Genomic DNA, 19,712 nt, shown 5'->3' with positions numbered 1-19,712 from the left:
TCGCCAGAGCGTGGGCAATAATTAAAAAAAAAGAGCTACACTCTAACTCTAAACTGGTAACCGTTAAATAAATTTAAAGCGTCGCAGATTGAGATCTCTATTGACCGTAGTTTGTCGCCATCCCACGGGGGGGCGCAATTTTAAACCGTAACATGTTTGGTATCTATTTACTCGGCGTGACATCATCTTTCACAATATACAAAAAAAATGGGCTAACTTTACTGTTTAGTATTTTTTAAATGCAGTGAAATGTGATTTTTCAAATTTTTTCCAAAAAAATGGCGTTTTAAAGACCGCTGCGCAAATACCGCGTGACAAAAAATTTTGCAATGACCGACATTTTATTCTCCAGAGTCTTTGCTAAAAAAATATATATAATGTTTGGGGGTTCTAAGTAGTTTTCTAGGAAAAAATACTGGTTTTAACTTGTGAACAAAAAGTGTCCGAAATAGGGCTGGGGCTAAAGTGGTTAATCAAAAACCTTTGGGGATCAGTTAAATTGGGGGATAGTCTGTGTTGGTACGTGTGAGAGAGATCCACCTTTCCAAGTTGTTGGGGTTCATCTCATACTTCTGAAGGTTTGAGGGTGCTGCCTGTTCCATACCCCCCCTACTCCTCATCTAGCCTTTTAGGGGTACAAACAATAGTAATTGGGGCCTAGTGTGGTTGTGTACGTGTGATATACATACACTTTTTTTGGATCATATTTTCTATTCCGCTATTTAATCAAAAACCTTTGGGGATCAGTTAAATTGGGGGATAGTCTGTGTTGGTACGTGTGAGAGAGATCCACCTTTCCAAGTTGTTGGGGTTCATCTCATACTTCTGAAGGTTTGAGGGTGCTGCCTGTTCCATACTCCCCCTACTCCTAGCCTTTTAGGGGTACAAACAATAGTAATTGGGGCCTAGTGTGGTTGTGTACGTGTGATATACATACACTTTTTTTGGATCATATTTTCTATTCCGCTATTTAATCAAAAACCTTTGGGGATCAGTTAAATTGGGGGATAGTCTGTGTTGGTACGTGTGAGAGAGATCCACCTTTCCAAGTTTTTGGGGTTCATCTCATACTTCTGAAGATTTGAGGGTGCTGCCTGTTCCATACTCCTGCTCCTACTGCTCAACCATCCTTTTAGGGGTACAAACAATAGTAATTGGGGCCTAGTGTGGTTGTGTACGTGCGAGATACATACACTTTTTTTGATCATATTTCCTATTCCGCTATTCAATAAAAACCTTTGAGGATCAATTGAATTGCGGGATAGTCTGTGTCGGTACGTGTGAGATCCACCTTTCCAAGTTTTTGGGGTTCATCTCATACTTCTGAAGATTTGAGGGTGCTGCCTGTTCCATACTCCTCCTCCTACTCCTCATCCATCCTTTTTGGGGTACAAACAATAGTAATTGGGGCCTAGTGTGGTTGTGTACGTGCGAGATACATACACTTTTTTTGATCATATTTCCTATTCCGCTATTCAATAAAAACCTTTGAGGATCAATTGAATTGCGGGATAGTCTGTGTCGGTACGTGTGAGATCCACCTTTCCAAGTTTTTGGGGTTCATCTCATACTTCTGAAGATTTGAGGGTGCTGTCTGTTCCATACTCCTCCTACTCCTCATCCATCCTTTTAGGGGTAGAAACAATAGTAATTGGGGCCTAGTGTGGTTTTGTACGTGCGAGATACATACACTTTTTTGGATCATATTTCCTATTCCGCTATTCAATAAAAACCTTTCTAGGGCAAGATCTTAAATTACAGAAATATGAGGAGACCGTCAAATAAGGGCCGTGGCCTGGGTCGTGGTGCTGCTGGTAGAGCTCCTGTTGCAAGGAGAGGACGTGGTCGATCTGTGCCAGCTACACGCACAAGTGAAACACCTTCCTCAAGTGTGAGTAGGCGACAGAACCTGCATCAGTATTTGGTAGGGCATCAAACGCCCCTAGAAGTGATGAGGCCAGAACAAGTTGAGGCGATAGTAGATTGGTTTGCTGCTGACAGTGCCTCCAGTTCCTTCACATTGTCTCCCACCCAGTCTACTGCAGAAAGGTCAGAGTTGGCACCTGCAGCCAATGTCCAACCGTCTTTCACCTCACCCCCTTGCAAATCAGGCCAGCAGTCTGAGCCCCAAGCCATACAGCAGTCTCTTATTCTTTTTGAGGACTCTGTCAGCAGGGTTTCCCAGGGCCATCCACCTAGCCCTGCCCCAGAAGTGGAAGAGATTGAGTGCAGCGATGCCCAACCACTTATTTCTCAAGATGAGTACATGCAAGGATCATCGCAGCACGTCTCCGATGATGACGAAACGCAGGTGCCAACTGCTGCGGCGTTCAGCATTGTGGAGACCGACAAGGAGGGCAGGGGTGAAGACTGGGTGGAAGATGATGTGGAGGACGATGAGGTCCTCGACCCCACATGGAATGATCGTCATGCAGGTGACCTGAGTAGTTTGGAGGAAGAGGCGGTGGTCGCACAGAGCCACCAGCACAGCAGAAGAGGGAGCAGGGTGCAGAAGCGGAGCGGCCGTGCCCTAGACACTACGCCCGCTACTGCCCAACGCAGCAAGGGAACGAGCGCACCAAAGTCAGCTCAAAGGAGTTCTCTAGCGTGGAAGTTCTTTAGAAAATGTGCTGATGACAGGACACGAGTGGTTTGCACCCTGTGCAATCAGAGCTTGAAGCGAGGCATAAACCTTCTCAACCTGAGCACAACCTGCATGATCAGGCATCTAAGTGCAAAGCACGAGCTGCAGTGGAGTACACACCTTCAAAACCAAGAAACGTCTCTGGCTCATCCTGCTTCCTCTTCTGCTGCAGTCTCGGCCGCTCCAGCCACATCTGTAGTGATACCGGCACCTGCCACCCCGCAAACAGACGATCTGTCAGCAACACCACCACCTGGGTCACCAACAACCATCTCCACAATGTCCCGTGGAAGCGTTCAGCTTTCCATCTCCCAAACACTTGAGAGGAAGAGGAAGTACCCCCCTACCCACCCGCGATCCCTGGCCCTGAATGCCAGCATTTCAAAATTATTGGCCTTTGAAATGCTGTCATTCCGTCTGGTGGAGACGCACAGTTTTAAAAACCTTATGTCGGTGGCTGTCCCACAGTACGTCGTGCCCAGCCGCCACTACTTTTCCAGGCAAGCCATCCCTTCCCTGCACAACCAAGTGGGGGAAAATATCAGGTGTGCACTGCGCAACGCCATCTGTGCCAAGGTCCACCTAACTACGGATACGTGGACCAGTAAGCACGGTCAGGGGCGTTATATCTCCCTAACGGCACACTGGGTAAATGCAGTGGCGGATGGGCCTGAGGCGGATAGCAATTTGGCGCATGTCCTTCCACCACCGAGGATTGCAGGGCGCTTCAGTTTGCCTCCTGTTCCTAACTCCTCCTACTCCGCTTCCTCATCCTCTACCGCCTCCTCATCCGGACAGCGTAACACCTTCACCACCAACTTCAGCACGGCCAGGGGTAAACGACAGCAGGCAGTTTTACAACTTGCCTGTTTGGGGGACAAACCACACACCGCGCAGGAGTTGTGGAGGAGCATGGAACAGCAGACAAATGAGTGGTTGCTGCCAGCGAGCCTCAAGCCCGGCCTGGTGGTGTGCGATAACGGGCGAAATCTCATAGCAGCTCTGGGCCTAGCCGGTTTGACGCACATCCCTTGCCTGGCGCATGTGCTGAATTTGGTGGTGCAGAGGTTCCTTAAAAACTACCCCGATATGTCAGAGCTGCTGCAGAAAGTGCGGGCCGTTTGTGCGCACTTTCGGCGTTCTCACCCTGCTGCTGCTCGCCTGGCAGCGCTGCAGCGTAACTTCGGCCTTCCCGCTCACCGCCTCATATGTGACGTGCCCACAAGGTGGAACTCCACCTTGCACATGCTGGAAAGACTGTGCGAGCAGCAGCAGGCCATAGTGGAGTTTCAGCTGCAGCACGCACGCGTGAGTCGCTCTGCGGAACAGCACCACTTCACCACCAATAACTGGGCCTCCATGCGAGACCTGTGTGCCTTGTTGCGCTGTTTTGAGTACTCCACCAACATGGCCAGTGGCAATGACGCCGTTCTCAGCTTAACTATCCCACTTCTATGCCTCCTTGAAAAAACAATTCGGGCGATGATGGAAGAGGATGTGGCACAGGATGAGGAGGAGGAGGAGGATGAAGAGGTAACATTTCCAAGGCTTTCAGGGCAGTCATTCGCAAGGGGCTCCGAGGGTGGGTTCCTGCACACGCAAACGCCAGGGACGCAATTGTCCAGCAGGGGCACAGTTCTGGAGGATGAGGAGGATGAGGAGGAGGAGGAGCTGGAGGAGGAGATGGAACCATGTTCACAGCAGGGTGGCACCCAGGCCAGCTCATGGCCATCACTGGTGCGTGGCTGGGGGGATACAGAGGACACGGACGATACACCTCCCACAGAGGACAGCCTTTCGTTGCCTCTGGGCAGCCTGGCACACATGAGCGATTACATGCTGCAGTGTCTCCACAACGACCGCCGAGTTGCCCACATTCTAACTTGTGCTGATTACTGGGTGGCCACGCTGCTGGATCCCCGTTACAAGGACAACGTACCGTCCTTAATTCACTCACTGGAGCGCGATCGCAAGATGCGCGAGTACAAGCGCACGCTGGTAGACGCCATGCTGCTGGCATTCCCATCTGACAGCGGGGCCACAGTGGAAGCACAAGGCAGAGGAGGAGGAGGAGGAGGTCTCCAACGCAACCAGGGCACCGCCAGCACCTCAGAAGGCAGGGTTAGCATGGCCGAAATGTGGAAAAGCTTTGTCAGCACGCCACAACAAACAGCAGCACCAGCAGCTCAGATGGAACGTCTTAGCAGGAGGCAGCATTTTACCAACATGGTGGAGCAGTATGTGTGCACACGCCTACATGTAGTGAATGACGGGTCTGCCCCCTTCAACTTCTGGGTCTCCAAATTGGGCACATGGCCTGAGCTTGCCCTTTACGCCTTGGAGGTGCTGGCGTGCCCTGCAGCCAGTGTATTATCTGAACGGGTATTTAGCACGGCTGGGGGCGTTATAACAGACAAGCGCAGCCGCCTGTCCAGAGACAATGTGGACAAGCTCACGTTCATTAAAATGAACCAGGCATGGATCCCACGGGACTTTTCCGTACCTTATGCAGAATAGCAATGGATACCGACCTTACCCACCCATTGTTCCATTTTTGCTCTTTCTCACTCTTTTGGGGTGTACCCTCATTTAAAATTTTTGAAAAGAAGCAGTGTTGGCTACCTCGTCGTCCTCCTCAGGGCCAGATTAATGTAGGGGCTATTGGAGCTGCAGCTCCAGGCCCCTACCTTTTATATAGGCCCCGGGTTGGCCATATTCACTGTTACCGCTCTTCTGTCACTTGTAAACACAGAAGTCTGGCTTCTATGCTCGCTTCCCCAGGCAGCACCCTCAGAACCTCCCCACACAGCGTGAAGGCCGGACAAGGAGGGACAGTTGGCGATGCATGGATGTGTTTATGGGCTTCAGAGACAGCATCCCATGTTGAATTAGGCATGCATGGCTGCACCCTTCCTCCTCTGGGTGCATGGCAAGGCACGGCCCTTAAGGCCCTTCAAAATCCTCAGCACCAAGCCCATGATGCTGTTAATCCGGCCCTGGTCCTCCTCCACCGCCGCTTCCACCTACACCGCCCATAGGTGTGCGCAGCCTATTGCATTAAGGTGTGCACCCCAAAGTTGAAATACACATGCATGTGTTTGCCAGCAGGGAGAGTAATGTATCGGGGCCATGTACCTGTAGGCAAGGAGAAATAGAGCAGAGCAGGTCCCAGGGAGATCTTTCCCATCTCCTCACTGGCAATGCTATGTGCCCTAGGTGATTAGGGTGTGCCCAGGCACACCCAGCACACCCTGTGCGCACGCCTATGTCACCGCCACATCCACCACCACCTCAACCTCCGTCCTACTCCATATGGGCCTCGTCCTTCAGAGATGAAGAAGAACATTGTTTTATTTTTCTGTTTTTTGTTGTTGTTTTAAGTTATTTCCCTATCCACATTTGTTTGCAGAACACTTGCCATGCTCTTAATTACGTTTTGCTGCCATTTGCAGCACTCTAGCCCTTTCCTTTGGTGTTTTAGAGCCATTTTAGTGCCTTAAAGTTCGGGTCCCCATTGACTTCAATGGGGTTCGGTGTCCGGGAAAAGTTCGGTAAAAGTCCGGGACACGGACCCGGACTTTTTTTTAAAGTTCGGCCGAACCCGTCGAACACGGACATCTAGGTGTCCGCTCAACCCTATTCAGGAAGAATACACTCAGCACTATGTATGGCTCAAAAAGGGCACAGCTTAACACCAAAACTTGATCTCAATGATGATAGAGGGAACATCATGATTTGGGCTTGCTTCACTGTCTCAGGGCCTGGACCACTTGCGATCGAGAGGAAAATGAATTCCCAATTTTACCAAAATTTCCTACAGGATAATGTCGGGGTTGCTGCCTTCCAGATGAAGCTTAGTAGCACTTGGATGATGCAGTAGGACAATGACTCTTAAGCATCAAAGTAAATCCATCACAGGCTTCAGAAAAAGAAATGCACCTTCTGGAGTGGCCCAATCGGAGCTCAGACCTTAACACCTTAGAGATGCTGTGGAATTAACCCAAGAGAGCCGTTCACACCAGACATACCCCAAATGTGTCTGAACTGAAGCGATTTTGTAAATCGGAATGGTCAAGAATTCCTCCTGAACGTTGTACAGGTCTGATCAGAGCTACTGAAAGCACTTGCTTGAAATCATTGCTGCCAAAGGAGGTTCAACAGGCTGATGCCATGGTTTCACTTACATTTTCCTACAGCACTGTGAATGTTTAATGGGTGTGTTCAGTAAAGACACAATAAATTAGAATTGTCAGTGTGTTTTCAGTGTAAGCATATTGTGTTTGTCTATTGGTGTGACATGGATGAAGATCAGTATCTTCTTCATCTATATCAATATCCCCAACGCGCACATTCCCAAAAATGGATGAAGATTGAGTGGGCGCTGCAGCCACCACAAAGGGAAAAAAAAGTGACCGATCTTCATCTAAGGCAATAAATATGTCACCAACACACCAGGGAACTCCAAAAAGGTCTAACTCTTTACTGATTGATCACATCACAGCAGAAAACCCATGCCTGAGGAAGGCATCCTGCATGAATCCAAAACATTGCTATCTCTTGCTGTGATGTGATCAATCAACAAAGCGTTGGACCTTTTCATGGAGTTCCCTGGTCTGCTGCTGATATATTTCTTGCCTTAGATGAAGATCAGGTCACGTTTTATGGCAAATTACTGCAGAAAACCAGTTAATTCAAATGGGTTCACATATTTTTATTTGACACTATTTCCCCATGTTTTGCATTGGTAAAAAAAAAAAAAGGCTGCAATCACAGAAAAATGTTTTACTCTGTCAGAAATTCAGTTTGCTCCTAATGCCTCGTACACACGCACTGATTGTTGGCCGACCGATCGGCCGTCTTTTGTCCAGTGTTGTTGTGTTGGTTGAAATGTGCTCTAGACTGCACATGAATTTTGTCGGCCAACAACAACCAACTGCAGAAGTGATGTCATGTGATGGTTTACTTTCCGTGTGTTTTTTCTTCTCTGAGCATGCCCAGTCTTGCTCATCACATTTTTGTCTGCCGAAATCTGTACTGACTGACGAACAATCGGCCGTTCTGTTGACGGCCAACAAAAATTTTATAGCATGCACACCACATTTTGTTTGGCCGAAAAGTCGCAGTCGGTTGTCGGAAGCATCATACTAACAAGCCGACAATCGGCCGATCGGACGTTGCCCGAAAATTCACGGCCAACAATCGGTGCGTGTGTACGAGGCTTAACTTCCAGTTTGAGGAGACAACACAGTGCCTCTGCTGAGCCAAAATACCAACGTATTCATTCTGGACTACAAAACAACTCCCACTTAGCGACATGAGGAGACTCTCAGAGCCGGTTCACACTGGTCGCCTGACAGGTCGCCGTAGGTCGCCTGCCATAGAGAAGCTGTAGACCCGTTCTAATAGGAGCGACACAAGTCGCTCCGACTTAGAAAAAGGGCCTGGAGCTTCTTTGGGGTGACCCGGAGCGACCTGCATTGACTTCAATTATATGAAGTCCGTGCCGGCCGCTCCGAGGTCGCGGTGCGAGCTGCGCACCGCGACTTCACAGGTCGCCCGGCAAAGTCGGCTCGCCCCAGTGTGAACGGGGTCTCAAAGGAACTGTTTTTTGTTTTTTTTTTCTAGCTCAAATAGGAATTTAGGAGCACACACTGGAGTTCTGGCAGATCAATGGGAATTTTTTCGGTACAAACTGTGATTTTAAAGTCCATGTATTGCACATATGTAGTTTTGTCCAGATATATACCTTAACTATATAAATAAATTATAGGCTCACTTTATAGCACTATAAATGGAGACTGTTGGATGGTTGCATGTGATTTTGTGTTAAATAAAAAATGCAAAAAAGCCTGCATTACATTTCTTATGTATTATTGCAGGTCTTAAAGATATTAAAGTGTTACTAAACCCACAACAATAAAATCAGTCTGTATATGCAGTAAAGCATGCTTGGTATATTCACTGTTGAACTTAAAGGGGTTGTAAAGTCTGAAGGTTTTCTATCTTAATGCATTCTACTCATTAAGATAAAAAGCCTTCTGTGTGCAGCAGTCCCCCCCTCAGCCCTCCTCATACTTACCTGAGCCCATCTCTATCCAGCGATGTCCACTAATGGCTCGGCTGTCTCTGGACTTTCCCCCCTGATTGGCTGAGACACAGCACTGGTGCCATTGGCTCCTGCTGCTGTCAATCAAAGTCAGTCAGCCAATGAGAGAGAGGGGTGGGGCCATGCCTCAGCTCTGTGTCACACAGCTGTCTCGGCTCGGGTGCCCCCATAACAAGCTGCTTGCTGTGGGGGCACTAACCAGGAGGGAGGGGCCAGGCGAACAGAAGAGGGACCTGAGAGGAGAAGGATCTGTGCTGCTCTGTGCAAAACCAACTGCACAGAGCAGGTAAGTATAACATGTTTGTTATTTTTATTTAAAAAAAGACTTTACTATCACTTTAAGGGGTTAATCTTCTGCATTGTCTAAAAGACTCAACATGTCTTCTCCGATCCTTCTCTTCTTTTACTGTCCCCAGTCTGTCTGCTGATAGTACAGAGCCTTGGGGGCACTCTGCACATGCTCCGTTTGGTGTGTATTACTAGAGAGTTTTTCTTTTTTTGGGAGGGTGCATGTGATCAGCACAGGGCCAGTGGGCACTGTCCAGACAGAAAGTCAGGGGTCCTGCAGCCTCATAGGACAGTCAGAGGAGAATGAAAACTCATCCTACAGGAATTAACCAGTGCTCGGCCAGACACTGATGCAAGTCACAAGACTGCTATATACTGCTGATGAGAAAAGGTATTTAGCAGTTTGTGCAAATTTAGATGGAATTGACTAACAAATTAAAGCTGAATTCCAACGAACATTTTTTTTTTTTTTAATTGTTACTAAATACAGATCCTGCATTCACTATACCTGGTCTCATACAGTGCACAGAACATGGAAATGCAATTATTTTGATAAATATAAACTGATAAATACCTTTTTTTCATGAGCTGTATATAGCAATTAGAGCAGTCTTGTGACAATTGTCCTATCCGGCTTCAAGTCCCCTGACTCTGTCTGAACATGTCTGGACAGTGCTGATTGACCCTGTGCTGATCACATGTAACCCCCCCCAAATAAAAAAAACTCTCTAGAAATAAACACCAAACTGAGCAGCCTGAATCTATAGACTCTGTCAATATTCGTTTTTTTTTTTGGAGTCTGTGGAAGGAGATCAGAGAAGACAGGATTGAACAGCCTTTTTGCAGAGGATTGATCTCTTAGGATCCACACTAAGGGGTATAACAAGCAAGCTTTACTGCATATAAAGACTGATTTAACTGTTGTGGGTTTAGTAACATAATTATTTTCCTGGGGTGGCATCTTTGTTAACCTAGTGTTCCATATTTCAATATTCCCCTGTCCACAGACCACATTACCCATCCACAGACCATTACCCGCCACCACACATTTGTGGGGAAGAGACCTTTGTCCTCAACATTGGAATAAGCTGCTTTTTCAATGCAGGTGTTTGGAAGCTTGCAGTGGGTTATAGGGGGGACGTGGATGACAGGGGTAGGTTGTTAGCAAGGTTGCAGTGGGGTGCCAGGTGTGATAAGGATGAGTAATACAGTGGTTGGGGGTTTTAGCAAATTTGCCTTAGGGGTGCCAGGTGTGATGAGGATGGCAGAGGGTGGGGTGTTTGCAAGGTTTCAGTGGGGTGCTTGGTCTGATGAAGATGACAGGAGGTGGGGTGTTATTAAGGTATTAGTGGGTTGCCAGGTGTGATGAAGATGAGGAGAATGGCAGGGGGTGGGGTGTTAGTGAGGTATCAGTGGGTTGCCAGTTGTGATGAGCATGAGGATAACAGGGGGTGGGGTTTTAGCAAGGTTGCAGTGGGGTGCCAGGTGTAATGAGGATGGCAGGGGTTGGGGTGATAGCAAGGTATCAGTGGGTTGCCAGGTGTGATGAAGAGGAGGATGAGGATGACAGGGGCTGGGGTGTTAGATGCCAGGTGGAATGAGGATGACAGGGGAGAGAGAGGGGGGAAAAAAAGGAAAGGCACAGAAAGAGAGAAAGAAGGATCACAAATATGAAAAAAAGAAAACACATGTTTGGCATAATCTATATTATTTATGAATTTAGAAATTTGGAAATGTATTTTTAAAAGTTTATAAATATCTATGACCTCAATATGCACGTCTGCAGGCTGTAACTGATGCTGTTGAGAAGTCAAAAAAGAACACTGCAAAAACATGTACAGTGGTGTTCTCTCCTTTATGGAATCACTGCCTCTTAAAATCCTGTATAGCCTGTATCCTCATGCTTTTATGGGAGGCGGATCATCCATCAATCAAGATGTTACATCCCACCCACTGTGTTCTTTTTTTAGTTACTGAGCATGGAGGAGGAGGGAGGGACTGGGCTGTCATTAAGGATCTGTATACACGCCCTAATGTGTGATGTTAATACCATGTGACCTGAATAGCTCAGCTAAATCCAGGAAGTGCGGAGCATGGAGATTTCTTAGAGATCTGTGTGGGATGAAATCTCCAGTCCTGGGCCATGTTTTGAGAACCACATGCACACTAATTGGGTAGACCTGACTAGGGTTTTGGGCTCCACCCCTGCAGATAGAGAAGGTCTTCACCAAGGAGTCGGTGTATAGACCCAATCTTCTGTGTGAAGAATGTAAGAGACAGACAAGTGCCTAAAGGGTAAGGCCGGCCATAAACAATTCAAATCTCAGTCGGTTCAGCAGGAATCGGCCGAGATTTGAACTGTTTATGGGTAGGCTAAATGTACAACCAGCCTGTCGGATTTTACATGCGATATCTCCAGTGGCTGCTAATATTACCGTATATACTCCAGTATAAGCCGAGTTTTTCAGCACGTTTTTTTGTGCTGAAAACGTCCCCCTCGGCTTGTACTCGAGTCAAGAAAAAAAAAAAGTCCCTAGCCGCTCCGACGTGCTTAAGCTTTAAAAATGGCACCGCCCGGCACATACATGTCACTGCGGATGCGCCGCTCGGGAGAGGCCGGGAATAGCCGAAAGTATACGAGTATACGAGCGTCCGCAATGATGTGTCGGGGCCGGGCGGCGCCATTTTTAAAATGAAGGCTTCTCTGGAACAGGTAAGTGAAACAGCTGCACTACCTGCCATTATGCAGGGCTGTAGGCATACTACAAGGGATACAGTGCTGCGGGCATGGTCCACCTGTACCATGCCCACAGCACTGCATCTCCTGTAGTATGCCCACAACCCCGGATCCTCTTGTACCATGCCAGTCGCCCTGCATTCTCCTGCACCATGCCAGTACCCTGCATTCTCCTGCACCATGCCAGTACCCTGCATTCTCCTGCACCATGCCAGTACCCTGCATTCTCCTGCACCCTGCCAGTACCCTGCATTCTCCTGTACCATGCCAGTACCCTGCATTCTCCTGCACCATGCCAGTACCCTGCATTCTCCTGCACCATGCCAGTACCCTGCATTCTCCTGCACCATGCCAGTACCCTGCATTCTCCTGCACCATGCCAGTACCCTGCATTCTCCTGTACCATGCCAGTCACCCTGCATTCTCCTGTACCATGCCAGTCACCCTGCATTCTCCTGTACCATGCACGCCGCCCTGCATTCTCACCCTAGGCTTATACTAGAGTCAATCATTTTTCCCATCTTTTTGTGGTAAAAGTAGGGGCCTCGGCTTATACTCGGGTCGGCTTATACTCGAGTATATACGGTAATCATTGTCTTCTCCCGGTGGGGATTGCTTCCCCCCTGCCAGGAGAATACAATGTCTTGGCAGAAGGGATTCACCTGTCAGCACTGTCTGTGTTGATTGGGGAATCGTGCGGCAAGCCCAAGGCCAGAGGAGCAGTGATGAATGTGCAAGCCAGGAAGCTGAATGTCATTTGTTTTTATGATGGAAGAGCAATGCTGAATACCCCTACAAGGAAACTCATGCTTTGCTTTATGAACTTTTTAATAAAAATGTGCAAAAAAAGCCCTTAAAAAGAAGAGTGGCTATGTCCCTAAAGTTCAACCATTTGAAACAAGTTCTCAAAAATCACTTTAAGGCCCCTTTCACACTTGTGCGACTTGTCATGCGATTTGGGACTGCAATTCCAATGAGCCCCATTCATATCTGTGCGGCTTGAAGTCGCACTGACTTCAAAGTAGTCCCTGCACTACTTTTGGCATGATTTTTATGCGTTTTGAGTAAGACATTATAAGCCCAGTCAAACTCGCATCAAAATCGCGGCAAAAAGTTGCGGTAAAATCGCGTGACTTTGAAGTTGCACAAGTGTGGAAGGGGCCTAAGCGTTACAGCAACTATTTTTTTCCCTTTTGAAATATACATTTCAAAACTGTCTAGATTACCAGATCAAATTAAAGGAAAATAGAAGAGGGATGCAACCACCACATCGAAGAATTGGTAAACTGGAAAAAAAATATTTTTTGTTACTACTGCTTTATTATTTACAGGTATATCCCAGACAACATTAGTATATACTAGGAATTCTAGAAAGGAATGTTCAATCATTACTTTTTTGATGTAAAAAAACTTTGGTGTCAGGGTAAACTTCTTTTAACCACTTGACCGCTGGAAAGTTTTACCCCCTTCATGACCAGGGCCTTTTTTTGCTTTGCAGCACTGTGCTAATTAACTGGCAATTGTGCAGACATGCAACACTGTACGCCAGAGAAATTTATATGATTTTTTTCACACAAATAGAGTTTTCTTTTGGTGTTGTTTGATCACCACTGCCTTTTTATTTTATATTATATAATTAGAAAAACAAAATATGTTGAAAACAAAGATATTTTCTACTCATTTTCTGTTCTGAAACGCATCCAATAAAAAAAAGTTCTTCATAATTTTAGGCCAAAATGTATTCTGCTATATGTCTACAGACTATGGTATATATACTGGAATTCACGTAACTATAGATGCTATAATGTAATAGCGGTGATCAGTGACTTGTAGTGGGACTGTGATAGGGTGGCGGGCCCCATCTGGCGCTAACAGACACTGGCTGGGAGAGTCAATAATTGACACGTTGCTAGTGACACTAATAAAGTGATTAGTGATACTGTACACTGGCTGGTAAGGGGTTACCTATGTGGCTAATAATTTGTGCTGCTTTTACTTTCTGATCTGGCTGTTTTTCTCTCCCTGCTTTTCAGGGAGAATAAACAGCCAGATCACTGTTCCTGTGTACACAGAGTTATGTCTGTTTGTAACCACAGAACTCTGTGTGTATGATTGGACACAGCCGATCAGCGGGTTTCAGCCAAAATCATTGGCTGAAATCTGCTGCCAAATTAATGCTGCGTCCAATCGCAGCACGGGTCCGCAGGGGGGGGGGGTGCATGCATGCTGCGTTCCAAACCCAGAAGATGGCCAGTAACCTACATGTATGTGAGTGAGCCTATATTTAGTGTAAGCAGAGCAGATGGTTGAAGTTAACACAAGAAATTAACATTTGTGTGGAGGGATAATGCCTGTATGTTTTTCCTGTTACTTCATATGTTTATGTCTGCATCCAAAACATGTACATAGCTACATAGAGAAGGGACAAGCTCAAAATGGAAGTTTATATTGGAATAGGCACCACGTCCCAAATGTATATGTTAATAAAGAGATCCAGAGGCGGGCGCATGGGGGGGGGGGCTTTCCTAATAGGGTGCCGTCATATGACAAATATGCTCAAAAGTAGTATATAAAAGAAGTTTAGAATAATTTTATTAACAAAAAATAGGACATAAAATGTATACTGTACTCAAAAATACAGAAACAGTATAACAATACAGTTTAAAAACAAGAACAATCACAAGCCATATTCTAGTATACTGAATGCAGATGGTATTGTCGAATCTTACACCGGGGTTGATAGGAAGCAGCTATGAACCCATTACCATCCAGAAGAAAATCCCCTGGTTAGTGGCTGTGTAGAAATCGATTGTGCCCAAAATTATTTAACCCAACATGTTTCACGGCAATGGCCGCTTCTTCAGGGGCAATTGAGGGGTTTGTACAAAATTCAGTTATAGTCGCTGAGAGGCATGTAGCTGGCTACTTGATAGCAGGAATCCTGGACCGCAAGGTAGGGGAAGCCCCCCCGGGGCGAACACTGGAATCAACCACCAGAGCGGGTATGGCTGCAGAGCACACTATGGTTTGGATGTATAGAGAATCCATGGATATATACATGGGCGGGGACCGGGTAAACTGCAGTTGGTCCTTGAAAAGGAAAAATGTAGTCCAGAATTACCCGAGGCGTATAGGCAGCGTTTCTCGAAAGTTCTGGTCTGATCTGCAGTGGCGTGTCCCGTCCCCGCTACATAGTTGGTAAGTTTGAATAAAGACACTGATGTATTCAGTTCAAACTGTGCATATGTGTATTTTTGTATAAGAATACATGTAAAACCGTTTCATTCGAACATGATGCAATTGTGAGAGAGTTAAAAGTTTAATGTATTAAATTACACCGAAGAATAAAATATCTATAGAATCCAATCATCAGTATAGCAGTCCGTAAGTTAATCATTCATTTGTTTACCTATACATACTGAAGCCTGGTTGTTCTTTGTGGATAGCACCTCTACTTTTCTTCTTCCTTTTTTTTCTTCTTCCTCCCCCCCCTTAGAGTCCATTGACTTTGTATTTCGCTGGGCAGTGGTAATGACTTAACTTGATAAATTAGTATGAGAAGTGTTGACAAGTTGTCTTCCACTAAGAGCCAGCCTATCTAATCTCAGGCATGTCTGAGAGATGACTTTGACTTAGAACCATACATTTACTCCAGCCCTTCCTGCTCTGTATCGGATATGTGAATGTGATCTGTCTTAACCCAGTTACTATACATATGCAGCACATAATGGAATGATAAGCTGAATGGGGCTTTAGCCAGCAATTCTCATGGACGAACCCTGTAACAGAATGTTTTATGTTTTATCGCTGGCAACATGTCATTGCTCTGGATGCGTTTCAAAGTACCAAACAATAGTGTGAAACTTTATTACAGTTTTTCCTCTCTGCCTGTTCCTGGTGATCTCCAGTTCATATGGCTCCAAAGTCTTCTTGTGATCCTGATTTCTCTATGCACTGAAATACTATTTATTGCTGCAGGTACTCGTCACGCTTTATTGGCTAGGAAAAGCGGCAAACAGCTGTGCGTCATACAGTGGAAATCACCTGGACCTGAAAGAGTTTGAAGGCTTGCTGGCACAAATGAGGAAGGTATGGTTTTTCTATATTTTATGACATAACTCAAGAAGCCAAAAGAAAATATTTTGCAAAGTGAAAACTTTGAATTACTGATAAAGCACAACGCCAGTGTTATGTCAGACTGGAAAATAAAATAGCACAGTTGTCAGCAGAAGGTAGACTTTTTATAAGGTTCCTGACATGTTATTTCATAAGAGGAAATTACTTTTCTGTAAAAGCTGTGGATTCCAAAGCAATAGGCTCACCCATTGGCCATGATAATGCGAACTCCACCATGATAAATATATTGTTTTGTTGGATTTCTGCACAGGGACACAGCAGGAAAAGGAGACCAATTGAAAAGGGAGGTATGGTCTATATCAGGAATGTCAAACTCCGATAAAACGGTGGTCCCAACTGAGAAGACTGAATTTTCAAGGGAGCCACATTATGTCTTCTATGGGTCATGTTGTGTTTACTGAGAGTCACACCTACTTAATTCCAATAAAATATTATGGTACTTTTGGATGGGACATTATAATGCAAATTGCAATTTACACTATTTTATCACAAAATTATGTAAATAAGTGTAGCTTATCAGCTAGAGAAAAGCTGGGGGCACATTTGTTTTTCACCCTTAAGCCTAGTATGCACGATGAGAAAATTGAAGCAATCATACAATAATCGGATAATTTGTACACAGCTTTCAGGAGCTGATCACGACCGTTCATGTGAAATTATCTGAAGGGACAAACGCAAACATTTTTTTTGTACGATACCAGAACAAACAATTTTCGTTTTAATCAGTACAGTATTCGTCCGAAAAAAATCAAGTGACCAAGACCATGCATTCTTGAAAACGAAAGAATATGGAGAAAATGGGGTTTTTATAACCCTACATTTTCTCTATGGGATGGGAGCAGGTGTACTAATTTTAAAAATAAATTTTATTAGCCAGGATCAGTCAGTGTAGTCCTTTTCATTCTATTGTAAAGGCAAGGTTGAACTTTTGACCCGAGACAGGTCAGTTTCAAGCTTCCCGCCCAGAGTCAGTAGGTATCTGGGCAGATTTTATGTTTTTTCAGGTTTTCCCGCTCTGGGGAGCAGTGTCTCTGGGCAGATCAGCGCGTGGACCCCTGTTCCCGCCTGAATCTTCCCGCTTCTGGGGGCTAACCAGCCCCAGCCAGTTCGATTCAGGGCTATATAACAAGTGACTGCGGGGCTCCGAGTCACTTCATCACCTCAGGAGATTCTGGAGCGTTTCTCTCCCCCAGGCTGTCTACCTATCTCCGGCTTGAAAATCATCTGCCTGAATTGGGAGCTACCCCTGCTTTCAAATGAGTCTGCTGCGGAAGGTTATTGAGCGTGCCGGTGAAGCTGGGGGCGATGCCTGGCTGAGGCACTGTCTGGACTTACCCGCATCTGAAGTCCCGGTGGCGGCAGTGGTCGAGCCCGCGGAGCGGCGGGAACGGAATCCCTCGGCGGAGCTGTGCGGGTCGGCATCAGAGTCGGATAGACGCCATGAAGATTCGTCACGTCCGGAGGTTCGGGCGGAAGTCGGTGGTACGGCTTCGGACATGCGCAGTACCGGGCTATCGGTATCGGCGACTACGGAGGCCGGTCCGGCCAAAAGAAGACGGACGCCCAGGAGGAGCTTCCCTTCGCCTTCTCCCCCCAGTACTTCCGGGGCATCACACCACAAGTCGTCCGGCAGGAAAAGGAAGGAGGGGAACGTTGCCAGCACACCAAGGAGCGCGAATGGGAGACCGAGCGGGAGGTCGGAGGTCAGCACGCCGGGAGCATCCTCAGGAATCCACCATCCCCCTGGGCTCAGGGCTTCGAGGAGGGATACAGAGTCTGCTATCAGCGCTGAAGCCGCCGCTGCTACCCACAGGGCATCATCATCGGAAGTCGCCGACCAACAACCTGCCTCTGCATTGCCTGTCTGGGGTGAGTCATCAACTCCAGCAATGTCAGGAATGTTAGCTGTAATGTTAAGAATGTGTGAGGAATTCAAATCGGTCTCAGACCATTTGAAAAGCTTCTCTGTTCCTTCTGCTTCTAATGTCTGGACAGCGCCATCTTGTGGCGCTTTACCAGATTGTCATCCTATTGAAAATACCCCTTCTTTGACAGCTCAATCAGAAGGTCATCCTATTGAAAATACCCCTTTTTTGACAGCTCAATCACAGAACCTCCCAGAAACTAGCCTTAGGGAAGCCATAGTTTGTGAAATTTCACCTTTGGGTTATCATCTATCCGAGGCTGTGAAGGAGAAGATTTGGTCTGGGGTTTATATAGACATGCTATCTCTTTTACCTTCATCTAGGGATTTTGTATCCAAACCTGAAAAAAAGAACGATGAGGAGGAAAGGAGACGTCCTATCACCAAATCGTTCAATAATTGGCTTCAAGCATTTTTAATTTTTTCAAGCGTTTTGTGTGAAAAACATCCGAACAAGAGTGTGGGCCTATTTCAACACATTGAGGTGATTTTGGAGGCTTTCAAAAATTTCGGTGGGGTAGCGTGGTTTAGCTACGATGTCGCTTTTCGGCAAAAGCTAGCTGTGCAGCCTTCACTGAAATGGGGGGTGAAAGATGTAGGATTATGGTTGGATTTATTTCTCCCCCAGTGATCCTTTCCCCCCAAGCAGCCTGCTACGGCCCAGCAATCAGGAAATCAATCTTTTAGGAAAGGCTTGTGCTTTAATTTCAATGAGTCCCAGTGCAAGTGGCCTGGATCGTGTAAGTTTAAGCACGAATGCGCTTTCTGCTCAGGCACACACCCAGTTTACAAGTGCTTCAAAAAGATGGGAAGCTCGCAACAATCAGGGATTTTTCAAAAGGGCCCGCACACCAGTGAGGTTTCCAGAAATGCTCCCCTGGCTGCTCCAGTACCCAGACAGGGAGAAAGCACTAATACTAATTGAGGGTTTTCGTGACGGTTTCCTTTTACCACCATTTCGTGGTCTTGGTTGTACCATACATAGGAATTTGAAGTCTGTTTTTGCCTTGCAGGATATAGTTGAAGAGAAAATTTCTAGTGAGCTGAGGGAAGGCAGGTTTGAGGGCCCATTTTTAGAACCTCCTTTTAAAAATTTTAGAGTATCCCCTTTGGGAATTGTCCAAAAAAAAGAACCGAATACCTACAGACTGATTCACCACCTGTCCTACCCAAAGGATGGCTCTCTTAATGACGACATAGATGAACATTTAGCGTCTGTTCAATACGCTACTTTTGAAGACGCTCTAGAGAGACTTCGTTGGGCAGGACAGGGGGCGCTTCTGGCGAAGGCAGACGTAAAGTCTGCTTTTCGCTTATTACCTATTCACCCTTGCTCCTTCAATTCATTGGGTTTTTATTTTAATGAACGTTTTTATTTTGACAAATGCCTCCCAATGGGCTGTTCGTTATCGTGTTTTTATTTCGAGACTTTTTCCACTTTTTTGGAATGGGTGGTATCCCAAATCTCGGGATCTCATCTGGTGGTTCACTACCTAGATGATTTCCTTTTTATGGGTCCCGCCTCTTCTAACACTTGCGCTTTGTTATTGAAGGTTTTTACGCAGGTTTGTGATCATTTTGGGGTCCCCTTAGCCCGGGAAAAGACAGTTTTTCCGTCCAAAAGCATAGTATTTTTAGGTATCACCATAGATGCTGAGCGGATGGAATTCCGTTTACCCGAAGAAAAGATTGAAAAACTTCGCAGAGTTTTGTTGTGGATAATTCGTCGCAGAAAGGTTTGTTTAAAAGAACTGCAATCGTTATTAGGCCTATTGGCATTCGCATCTAGAGTGATTCCTATGGGAAAAATCTTCTCTAGGCGAATATATGCAGCGATTGCAGGGCTTAAATCCCCTTCATCGCATGTTAAAATTTC

At 46.2% G+C, this 19,712-nt stretch overlaps 1 protein-coding gene across 1 annotated transcript in view; it reads left to right on the top strand.

Moving 5' to 3' along the window:
* Nucleotides 1–19,712, top strand: part of LIMCH1 (LIM and calponin homology domains 1) — a gene marked incomplete at its 5' end in the record, with an annotated part of 291,739 nt that overhangs the window by 118,402 nt on the left and 153,625 nt on the right. Inside the window, 1 exon segment of the mRNA XM_082267323.1 lies at nucleotides 15,754–15,864. Within this exon segment, the coding sequence (XP_082123449.1) occupies nucleotides 15,754–15,864 (111 nt within the window).

The sequence above is a fragment of the Pelophylax lessonae genome (genome assembly GCF_965119305.1).
Source record: "Pelophylax lessonae genome assembly, chromosome: 1".
NCBI lineage: Eukaryota > Metazoa > Chordata > Amphibia > Anura > Ranidae > Pelophylax > Pelophylax lessonae.
This window is presented reverse-complemented; position numbering and strand designations above follow the sequence as displayed.